The 12,493-nt window shown below is 46.1% G+C and overlaps 1 protein-coding gene across 2 annotated transcripts in view; it reads right to left on the reverse strand.

The window, feature by feature from the left end:
• CTDP1 (CTD phosphatase subunit 1) overlaps nucleotides 1–12,493 on the reverse strand; it is a 60,161-nt gene that overhangs the window by 27,147 nt on the left and 20,521 nt on the right. For both annotated transcript variants that reach the window (XM_080920444.1, XM_080920445.1), the window contains exons 9-10: nucleotides 10,804–10,945; nucleotides 9,212–9,421 (exon numbers count right to left, since the gene is read on the reverse strand). In XM_080920444.1, coding sequence (XP_080776570.1) covers nucleotides 9,212–9,421; nucleotides 10,804–10,945 — 352 coding nt within the window. The remainder of the gene's footprint in view (nucleotides 1–9,211; nucleotides 9,422–10,803; nucleotides 10,946–12,493) is intronic.

The following is a 12,493-nucleotide window of genomic DNA, read 5'->3' on the forward strand; positions in this document are numbered from 1 at the left end:
TGCATGAGAAATGCAAAACCACCTTCTTTGACCCGTAAGACATTAGGGATCAATCTCTATATGGAAACCCTCCGGTACCTTCTGAAACACCGTGACCTTCTGCTCTTCCAGGGCTGCCCTGGTGCAAGGCCAGTTACTCTAAGAACTACCACCAAAAGAGAAAGTCTGACAGAGTTATAAATGGGAAGCACTCCCATTATATTCCTTCTCAATTTGAAGTAACTTTTTATTTAAAATAAAACATGTATTAACAAACAATGACTTAATATGATAAATGAGTTGGTAAATCAATGTTTAGACAATATCAATTCTACTATAATCAAATAAGGCAGAGACCCAGTGTTGCCAGCTCAAGCCATCTTAATGACAGCAGGGAGGAGACAGGTAGAAAGCCTAGAGTCTACCAGTGCTCTCTTTGCAGCAAGACCATTCCATGATGGGCACCAGAAGCAGCAAGGGGAGAGTGAGACTTGGTATCATTTCCTAGTAATACCGCCGCCCCTCCCCCACATCAGTATCAGTTGTCAGTTAAGAGAGAGGACGCACCAGACCCAGATTCTAGACATGATGGGAAACATTCAGACTTCTGTCTGAACTACTAGTGTAAGAATAGGAAGACCTCTAACTGTTGGAAGGACAATCAGCAGAGGGATGTTAACTACAAGGTGACCCTTTATCTTAAAAGACTTTAAACCATCCATGAGGAAAAGACTTTAACCATCAATTATGAACCGGCAATTATAAAAATGGGCACAGAGGCTGGCAGCAGCAGGTTGCCAGTAAGCTCATGTGTGTATTACGTCACACACAACAGAAACCACTGTGTCTGCAGAGAGAAAACACAACTGGAGAGGAAAAGATAAAGACAACTTTAAGAACTTGGGTAAGAGGGAACAAAAGCTTCAGACTCCAGAGAGAGGCACAGATAAACCCAAATGGCAATGTGTAGATTGTCCTGAAGCTGTTTGTATTTTAATGTTAATTCCACTTCCCCAAGAAGGGCTGCCTAGTCATGTGATTCCAACTGAACCTTCCCATTTTAACTAGTAAAATAAAGGAAAGCCAGTGAGTGACTGACTGAGCTGGACCAGGGAGGTGGAGAGGGCTGAGAGGTCTGAGGAGGTCAGAGGACGGAGGGTGGAGGTCGTGGCAACATGGAGTTTCCCAAGGACCAGCTAGACCCAGGTGGGATTGATTGGTGTTAAAAAGCTATGAACATTAAGGTCTAATATCTCATATAAAAGGGCAGTTTGTATCTTTGTCTATTTGATGTAGTCTTGTTGTGTAGAGGGTTTGTGGATTAAGAGTTGAATATATAAACCTAAATGAAAAGCTATCAGGCTGTAGGGTTGTATTTACGTAGGATTTTAGGGTAGAGAAGCACCCCAGAACAGAGAACAGGCCAGGGAAGGGAGTTTCATGGACAAGTTGGGCCACCGTGGGGGCTTGGACCCGGTGCCAGAGGTGCTTGCAGCTCCGTATCAGGGTCAGGTCTGAGGAGCTAGACCTCAGGGCAGATAGAGATAAATCATTTTATATTTTTTTAATATTTAATGCAACAGCAATAGCTGAAAATGTCCCTAACCTAGCATAAATCATAAACTTCTGATCTTAAAAGGCTGAGCGAATCCTTTACTCTAGTCTCAAAATCCACACCAGCACACACAGTGATGGATCTTGCAATTAAAGACAAAGCAGACAGACAGAAAAGCATCTTGGAAGCAGTGTGTGAAAAGACGCCTCCCTACTCCTGTAGGCGGAAGAAAGCCAACAGTAGAGCCTGCCCATCTAATTCAAGACCAGGAGGGATAGGTGCTTTCAAAGATGCTGAAATGGAGCTATTTTCACTTACAGAAGGAATGGAATCTGAAGCACACATAGGACAGAGGCCTGATGGAACCCTCCCCAAGAAGGGCACAGCAGGTAAGGGCACCGAGGACTGAGGACCGCATGCAAATGCTGGAACAAATAAGCAGGGGGAGGAAGAGGATGAAGAACAGGAGCCATGGAGCTTTAACAAGGAAACAATCACAAGTCAATAAACTAAATACCTAGTTTCTGTTTTGTTCTGGACACAGCATCATGCTGTCTAGCTGGCCTGAGGATGATCTTGAACTTCTGATCCTCTTGTGTCTACTTCCAAGTGTAAATAGATGGATTTTAGAAGAGATCTCCAGCAGAACTGATTTGCAAAAAAGATATTCCTGGCATCAGGGCCGCTCAGAATCAGTGCAATATCCAGCCATTCCAGTGTGACACCAGCTCTAAGGCTCAGTGAAGAAGACACTACGCAAGCCATCCTGTGAAGCAAGTCACACTGGCATGTAAAATGCAGTGGGAAATACAGCACGGACTCATGGCTACTGTGCTTGCCAACATATAAAAGCCAATAAAAATAGCTCCATTCCAAGAGTTCAACGATTGTTTTCGGTTTTGTTTTAAACCAACCAATGGGACAGGGAGACACTTTGAATAAATGTGCTTGCTGCCAAGCTTGCTGGCCTGAGCTCTGAATTTGGATCTACACGGCTGGAGGAAATACTGCTGTAAGTTGTCCCATGACCTTCATAGTCTTTGGCATACCTCACAAGTCCACATACCGCCCCCCCCCCCCCCGGGCAAAGTACATAAATGTAATAAAATCCAAACAACGTAACTACCCATGTAGAAGCAGGTTTAAGAAAAAAAAAATGTTTATAAGAGTTTATAATACACACAACCACTGAAAACACCCAGCCACCAGTAACAAAACTTCACATATGAGGGAGGAGGAAGGGACAGTCTCCAGTGACAAGGAAGATGCCACAAACCCCATAAGCTCTCCAAAGACAATATATCACCTAAGACTGAAAGAAAGGTTCCACACAAGTCCTCTGGTCAGTGGAACAGACAGAGCCAGAAAAAGGTTCAGAAAAATGTACTTGCTTGACTTAGAAACAACTGCAATGAAAGCCAAGGGCATCTGTGGAGCAAGGAGAGCTTCAGGTCTTAGTGGAGCACCCCTGTGACCCAGCAGTGGGGAGGCTGCAGCAGGAGGACTGCAGGCTTCATGCTACACTGGGCTAAATAAAGGGACTGTCTCAAAGAGCTCACCAATTCATCCCTATCCTCACACACCTATGTGGTACGAAAGGGTTGAAAAAGACCTCATAACTTCTACAAAAAGTGACTCAGTAAGATCCGTCATCAAGCATGAATACCAGAACTGGGACCCTCAGACCTTGGCCACACATGCTCCTTTAATTCCAGTGCACGAGAGGCAAACAGGCACATCTTTGGAATTCATTGGGCAGCCTGCTTACTAAATAACTGGTGAGCTCCAACTTTGTCTTAAACTATAAGGTTAAAAGCAAACGAGGCTGCTAGGGGGATGCTAACCTCCAGCCTCCATATGCACTCCTGTGCACATACACCCACATACCCCTTCATACCACCGTCCTTCCAAAGAAATCAAAATAAACCGACAGAAACCAGATTGTATTTAAGTACATGTAAATGTTAAGAATAGAACATGTTTAAGAAACAAATGGTTAAAGAAATCGGAAGGCCAGGCTGTCAGTACCAGACTCAACAAAGAACAATTCACAACAAAAAAGCTACTAAGTAGAAGGTCACAAAACTCATCAAGTAAAACTCTTATTATTCCATCAAAGGCCCAGTTAAAAGGTAAAAGGACAAACTACAGTAGACTGAGGAAAGAACTATTTAAGTGGAAAACATCCTAAGACATATTAACAGTAATAATCACAGGCCTCAATTAGAGAATGGGCAAAACCACAGTTATTTCAACACAGAGTAAGAATATCCAATGAATGCTCATAGCTCAGTGAACCCTTCAGAGAGCCATGTTTGGCCTCTCTCTGGCTCTGCTTTCCAGATGGGACCTCTATCATCTTAACAAGTTTAGTCAGGCCAAGGGGTCAGCCCCCGAATCCACCTGGCCAGGGGGTACTTGTATCTCACCCTGCTTCAGGCACCAAGTTAAGAGTGGGATCAGATGACATCACCCACCAACTGGACACAGTCGGCTCTCAGGCCACACATTTACTGTGCCTGAGTCTCATTATGGAGTGCCTGCAGATGTCCCTGAGTTTACTCAGTGACAAGTCTAGGTGACTCTGCTGTACTCCTAGCCACCAAGTACAAAGCAAAACTTACAACTTCACAGCCAGGACGACAATGCTCATCAAGAATAGAGCTCGGTGCTGTTGCCAAGCGCCCTGTCACAATGGATCTGCAGAGTTCCAGGCCCAGGACTGGCTGGCTGTCACTCTCTAGAGGTACAAGGGTGAATTCCCATTAGTATAGCAGGCACAGGAGCCCTGTGATGAACAAGGCAGGAGTCACACAAGTTGTAGGATGTCTGGAAGAGCTGCCCATGCTACTATGCTGGGGGTCTGGCACAGGCCCTAGGACTCTCTACAGCCAATAATGCAGACTGGCTTCCAAGGCCATGGTAGATGTCTGCACTTGTAGTGGGTATGACTACAGGCGAGGAAGTCACCAGGTGCCAGCACCAGTTTGGAGTGAACTTTCTTGTTCAGTGCCTCAGCGTACGAGACTCAGTGGAAAGGAAGCAAAGTAACAAGGGAAGAAGTCTCTAATTTACATCAAAAGGGAGTATTCCACATGGTGGTCTTAGAAAACACTCTAGTGAAGAAGGGATTCTGCAGAGGTCTGGCCAGAGTGGGATAAAAGCTCTCGGCTACATCCCTTGGTGTACACACACACAGAGTATACTACTCTAGCATTTGGATGCTTCTGGCTCCCCAGACATCCAGTTCTCTGTACTGACACAGTCCACTTTTCCTTATGTAGACTGGTCAGTTTATCAGTTGTGGAATCAGGGTCATGACTAAGTAGTTCTCACGCCTGCTGACCTTGCAGCATTTCTAAGGTTCCTGTGCACTCAAGCAAGGCAGCATTTCCTGACACGTTCCCTGGCAGTCTCCAAAGTGAACTGGGCTAAGGCGACACGCTGGTGCACAGAGATACTTCCCATTATACAGCTTATACAGTGACACAGTTGATGACTACCATCCTCTTATGTACCAAGACAGGCTGGCAACCTGGACATACAAGACACTTGCAGGTTAAAAAAAATATATCACCTCCCCAGAATGCACCGCCCGAGACTGGCTCTTGCAGCTGCTGCATGAGGCAGCTCCTCATTCCAATGGCTTCCTCTGCGTCGTTTGAAAAGCTTTATTGAGCTCAGCCTGCCAGACACAAGTTATTTTCAGACAACACTCACTTTTCACTTGTCTTGAAAATCCCTAGTCTACTGACACACACTTCAAACAAAGTTGAGTAATTAAAAAACAATATTGTACCTAACACTGTACTCACCTCAAGACAAGGTGCCTTTGCTTTTTACTTAAGGGAAAAGAAATGAGAGGCTGAGCTGGTTTCCGCAGCGTGGAAAGCAGACTGCACAGGTGTTGCGCAGGTGCACACCAGCACATACTGACTTTGCGGCTGCTTTAAATTCTGGAAGCACTGCTGTCCAACTGCAATTCAGAAACTGAATTTCAGAAATAGCCTTCAATGCACAGCTTCTTGCCCCTTATCAGGTTATAACAACACTACAAAACAGCCAGCAACAGAAATGTGAACCCCTTGACCACGGGAACCGTGTGCTCAAAGGGGAAATCTTAGGGTGTTGCTGGTTCCTGACACAAGAGTCGAAACTTTGCTGTCTCCATCACATGGTGTGAGATGGCTTCAGAACAGGGCTGCTTCCTACAAAGACCCAGATCTGGAACTTCAAAACCCAACCCCAACCTCTGACCTCCAGAAAGTCAACCACTCAGGACCAGTGATTTAACCTAGTACACCCATGTAAAGGGACCTCCACAAAACCTCCAGAGAGTAGGTGTCCCTACTCCATAGGTGCCGAGGATCCCTTGACAGCTCCACCATCCCTAGGAAAGGCCCACACCTTCCCTGATTTCTGCCTTGAGGTCTCCATTTTGTTCACCCTTTTCCCATACCCATCTATCTGCTTCTCTGGGCTAACCAAAGCACTTTCTCCAGAGCTACTGTTGGCTGAGACAATGTGGAAGGACTCAACATCCAGAATAAAAAGGAAATCTGTAGTCATCAGGCTCCTTGGCTCTCCCTTCTGTTGATTTTGATTCTCAAATCCTGAATGCTGTGGTGGCCTCAACTCTCCCACTGTGTCTCTTGAGATCAGAAGAATGCAGTCCTTATGGCCTCACAGCATACCAGCCCAAAAAACACCACTTGGGTGACTACAAGCCACAGCCCAGCTGGTCACTGGAGCTGTTCCCAACACCATCCATTATCATTTCACATGACAGCTTTATGACTATGTTCAGCAAGAAAAAAATCAAAGAATTCCAAATCTTGCATCTCACTCCACCACCCTCAGACTATTTTGCTTCCAGGTCACTAAAAAAACCTGGGTCAAAGAGCATGCACTCTCAGTAAATATTGCCAGAGCTCAACTAAATGCTGAACCCACTTAGACGTCCCTCAGCAAAACACAAGCACAGGTCACCTCCTGAATGAACAGGCAGCCCTAGAATGAAACCTTTGTACTTAGCAATGTGTGGAGACTAGTGTTCATCATCCCCCCACCCCAATTCCTAAAACCTGAACACTTCATCTCTCTCCACTGCCAGTCTCCTCTTGAGACCACCTAACATCATGTATGACCACGTGGGCCCCAGATATCTAGCTCAGTCCCAGGACATTTGCCCTGACTTTCATATGTGCATCCATATTGCTCATAAAAGATGTGCACACACTTGTCCTGACCTCCAGGTGTGCATCCCTGTCCCACATGAATGATAGGCACAGACTTACTGCCTCACCTAGTTCTGAGCTCTTTGGTACCACGTGGTTTCACTTCTGTTGTGCACTCTCTCCTATGTGGCTTTCCTAGAAGACTTTGCATTCCCACTCCACCTTCCACTGTCCCACACCTGTTCCTTTCACTTTCAGGTGTCAGAGAAGCAGAGAGCAGAGATGGCGGGGGTGACAGAGCAGAGGTCTCAGCACTGCTACCCATCTGAGGCATCAGCATGTTTTTGCTCTTGGTACAATGTATGTAGTATGAACAATGTATGTAGTATGTTATATTCCTGTCAGGCCGGAGGATGACATCATGAGTCTTCTCAATCACCCTCTATTTTATATGTCTAGACAAGGCATCTCCCTGACTCAGGCAGGCTGGCTGGTCACTGAACTTCAGTCATCTGCGTGGCTCCACTTGCCCTGATATCAGTGAGACTGCAGATGCACTCCACTGTGGCTGACATGTGCATCCTAGGCATACAACACACCCTACCCAACCTGTGTCCCTGCATACTCATCCTCTTTATGTGCAAACCAAGACCTCAGAAATGAGGACAGCTTTACAATTTAAAAGATACTTCAGCAAAAAAGTAAATGTTTACCTGAGACATTTTAGGATAGTAAGATATACAGTGCTCTGAACCAAACTCAAGCTTCACATACTGTAACAAATGAGTTACTTGGGATGCTGTCTGTGACTGTTACCTCATACCTGTTCTGACAAGGCTCAAGCATGGCTGTGGCTATGGCAGGAGGTGCCAAAACTTCTGTTCTTGTGTTCTGGGATCAGGTTACACTTGATAAGAGTATATATAGAATTTGCCAAATAGTATTAATCACAACAGAGGCTGAAAGGAGGCTCAATCTGAATTGTGAAACATTTCATAAAAAAAAAAAAAAAAAATGTATAGCAAATCTCTATTGAATGTAGTAACTTCATAGACAATGAATAAATGTCTATCACAGGTACCTGCTATGGAGGAAAACAGCTAGTATTCCATACCACTGGGAACCTGATGATAGACACCCACAGCCAGGGAAAACTCTGGAAGCATGAGACACCAAGGCATCTCTCCTGTAGTCACGCAGGAGGACTCAATTCTACTTTTTACATGACAAACTTTGTAAGACGAGCCAATGAATACCCCCTCCTCAAAGAAGAACGCGGTAGAGAAAGGACCAGAGGACATGAGAAGCAGTTTGCTGCAGTGAGCCACAGCCAGAGAGGCCGCCTTCACAAACCTCTTGCTACCCATTAGCTTCCCAGGACAGCTCTTGCACTATGACCACACACACACCTCACCAGGCAATCCAGGTCTACTCTTCTGGGTATCTGGGCAAACTGCAGCATGGCGTGTCAAGTGGCTGCTATACTGTAGCACAGTTAAAAATATCCACAAACCTTAATTCAGTGACCCCACTGTGGTGATGCAGTGGCCCAGGCTATAAGCAGCAGCATGTGGACATACTCCAGCACTAAGTGATTAACTGGAAGAAACCAAGTCGCAGTAACAGTGACCTCTTCCTTTAAATTGCAAAGCAACAGGTGCATCCAAGGTACATCGAAGAAGCAGAGACTGTTTATACCAGTCCTGAACAAACATCTGGGCTCTCTGTTTGTGCTAATCCTAACACTGAGGCTGGGCACAAGTGTAGACACAGGACTTAAGTTCTTGCTTAGCTCTAAAAATACTCTGCTGAAAACATGCAAACTGCTCAAGCCTGCCAAAGAGTACTTGCAATCAGAGCAGAACTAACAGCTCTACAGCTCAGGGCTCTTGACCCCCAAGATAACCACCATGGATGGTTTGGGCACCTCTGGAGGAGCATGGAAAATGGGCAGGTATCTGTATGCTGACTGCAAGCTGAACATGGATGGAATCTACTGCCCCAAACCTCTAAGCTCATTACAAGCAGGATGTACATCTCCTCTAGAAGGGTGGTCTGAGGGCTCAAAGGAATGGCAGTGACTAAGACTGCAGAGAGAATAGGGATAAATAAGGGCCTGTCACCTGTGGGGCATCACCTGCCAAATGACTCGATTTACTCCAGTGTTTATACCCCTCTGACAAAGCATCTCTTCTCAGTATATGGAAGAATCCAAGTGGCTAAGACTGACTGCCTGCTGAGGACAGACCTAGGTAGGAGGCAGAGAACCCTGTGGGACTCTCCTCTGCTGGGCACCCTAGGACTGAGCATCCTGTAGACACATGAGGTGTTCTATGCACTGGAAATCACCACTGTTGGACAGGCAGCCCAGCACTAAATCAGGACTAAAGAGAATCTCAACTATCACTCAAAGCCATCTTAATAGACTCAGAAAACTAAAGTTTAGCACTTTAGATGCCAATATTCTCAGCAAAGGAGGCTTACATGTGCTACAACGTACCTGAAGGAGGAAGGCTCTCCATGGATAAGTGGGGCATTGGAGGGAGCTGGTGCAGAACCCTGGGTGCCCGTCCGAATGAGCTTGCCTGTGTTAGAGTCATAGATCCGAACCTCGGGACCAGGAGGGGCCTTGGAATGGATGGGTGTTGGGTGGAACAAGGCTGTGGGAAGCACATTGTGTCTGTCTGAGAAGGCTGCAGGGCTGTTATCCCTGTGGGACGAGAGCAAGGGACATGAATGGTGTTATTAGTAACATATGACCCAGGGACACAAGGATCAAAGAGAGGCACAGCAATGTGAATGGCATGGATACAGGAATGGGGCACAATGCACCAGGATAGCAGACACTACTGGCTAGGCACTGAATGAAATGTTCCTTCAAAATTTTAACTGAATGCTTCAGATGGAAGATTTGCAACTCTGAATTCTAGAACACAACGATGCGTAAAAGTAGCACGCTTAACCACCGGCATCACCAGTCGGACCTGCCTGGAGGAACCTCTGCCTTGGCAGGACTTCTTTGTATTTCATGGCTTTCTGTGGTATCTGCTTGAACTAAAAATGACCATAACTACTCTCAGAAACTGGCATTTGTACTGACTGCCACTTGTCCCCAACACCCAAGCCTCTCATCACCAACATACAAAAGATGAAAGAATCTGTTTTCCAATATGCCTCCCTCTTTGAGTAATTTTGTATACCTGCTCCATGGCCTTCTTCTCATACCCTTTCTTTGGTTCTGAGATCTAAACTGGCCTTTATATAATGTGTAAGATAACATCAACCCTGAAGAAATACATGCAGGCTAGAACTTACTACTAAGTACCACACTCAGTCTTACTACAAGAAAGCCCATTCTAATGCTTCTCTCGATGGTAACAGTTGCTCATCTTAGAGCTCATGGGGAGGAACTGCAGCATCACTCTGCAAAAGTCAAGACCAGGGTGGACAGAGCAGACTCCCTCTCAGGAGCACTGTAGCCTTGGGAGTTGGGTAGCATTTGTAATAGTTAATAACAACTCACATAAAAGATCCACCATCATCTAGGAGACAAGCCTCTGACCATGCCTGTGAGAATTATTCTCATTAAATTTATCGAGAGAAGATACCCTAAAAGTAGGTGGAGGTACCATTCTCTAGGCTTGGGGAGCCCTACACTACACAGAAAGGAGAAAGCTGAGCACCAATATTATCATTCCTTCTTCCTAAATCCTGCTACAATGTGACTAGCTACCTCAAGCTCCTGTGACCATAACTTTCCTATCAGGATAAAAATAAACTCCCTCCTCCCTTAAATTGTTGTCAGGGTATTGTGTCACAGCACCAGGACAAGTAACTGATGTATCACAGATCTGGGATGGACACCCCTCAGCACTGTATCCAGCCTGAACTCAGGCTGTCCTCCTGAAAGCACAGCTGGATACAAAGAAGAACTGAGTTTACAGAAGCTCCTGGCCCAGCTTGGAACAATCACAGGGATGAGGGTTGGGTGTGGGGGAATAGAGACATTAGATGCAGGGTTGTGGCTGGGTACCTCAGGGAATTAAAAGGAAGAAAGGCCGCGTGGAATAGGATGGAAGGGAGGGAACCTACCTATGTGTCCGGGAATCGTCATCTATGAGTGGGAAGAGCTGCTCCTCTACCTTGTCCCAGCGCTCCAGGCAGCTCCACAGCCAATCAGGGCTGACCACATGTAGGTGTTTGCACTCCTGTGCCTGGCGCACCTTCTCTGTGCCTGCAGAGACAACATGTCAGCCTGCCTACCATGTGGTACCAGAGTGGGGTCTTATGTTCCTCTTAGGATGGAGTGTACCCCAGGCTTACATACAAGTATCCTCCACACCACTGGAGACAGAACTTCTTGTCAACAAGATTTCTGTTCTTGAACTACTCCCTAATCCTCAAGTTACTGCTGTAGACAGGATGAGGCCCTGCCCTCCATGCTTACCTATTAACCTGGGCTCTGGTACCAGCCATGGCAAGAGATCCATCAGGAGTTAATTCTCCCTGCATGGAGGCACCCTATCTAACTTTTGAACTCCACAGCTTCCTTAATTAGTCCGGCACCTGGCCTGGCCTTGTCCCCTGCCTGACACTCTTATCGTTTTGTCCTAATGTGTCCTAAGGGCCCCTGGAGGGCTCCTGATCACCCACTGAGTGACTCCTCACCCATCCTCAGTTGGTCGTGCCCTGTGCTAGTGTCTCACTGAGGACGGCCAACTGAGTTCTCAAGGAAATCTCTCCAAAGGTAGGATGAGAACAGTCTCACATCTCAGTGTCCCTACGGCTAAAGTATCCACAGAGAAAAAGTTTCAAAACCAGGCAAAATAAAGATGGAGACTAGTTACTATAACAATCTCTACACAAACAGATACACACACAGAGACACAACCCAAGGAAGGACCTGAGGTGTTCCATCAATGCTCTCTGGAAGGAAGACCTTTGTTCCTGAGGAGGGCTGGTGCTACACTCCCTCCTCAGACAAAAGACTGATTCCACTGATCTGTACAAACTGCTCTACAGAGCAAATAACATCACAGTCTGGAGCCAGAATAAAACAAGACTGCAGCCTTTAGGGAGACTATGGGAATGGACCACCTCAACAGCCATGCAGAGCCTCAAGGTGAAGCCTTAGGAGTCCTAAGTCACTGACTACTGTCGAGTAGAAATGGCAAGGTGACAAGCAATACCTAGCCAGCTTGGGTGATCTTTATTAAGGAAAAGTCTAATTGCGTATGAAGATCATTTAAGACAGTAATCAGCTCTGTTTTAAGTTTTTCTTAAAGAACACTCATTATCGTGTTATATATAACATGAAAATGACTATCCCAGAGACCCAAGATAGGTGAAATGTATATAGGGAAACAACTTCACCCAAAGTCGATTATCAATCTGTGTGTGTATGTGTGTGTGTGTCATACACACATGTGGAGGTCAGAGGACAACCTTGGATGCTGGTTTTCATCTTCCCAAGACTGGGTCCTTGCTAACTGCTGTTGCTCACTCCAGGCTATCCAGCTCCCAAGCTTCTGGGATCCTCCTGCCTTTGTCACCATATCACGCTGTAGGAGCACTAGGACTATGACAGGCATCTCTGTGCTTGGACTTACATGGGTTCTGGAGATGCCAACTCAGGTCCTAAGGCCTGTATGACAAATCATCCACTGATTATTTCCCTAGCAAGGCAACCTGCGTTTAAACCACCCTGACTATAAAGAGGCAGTGTTAGGACCTAGTCTGGAAGAGGGACCAAGCTGAAACACAGGTGTGTGCCACCCACCCG

The sequence above is a fragment of the Micromys minutus genome (assembly GCF_963924665.1).
Source record: "Micromys minutus genome assembly, chromosome: 8".
NCBI lineage: Eukaryota > Metazoa > Chordata > Mammalia > Rodentia > Muridae > Micromys > Micromys minutus.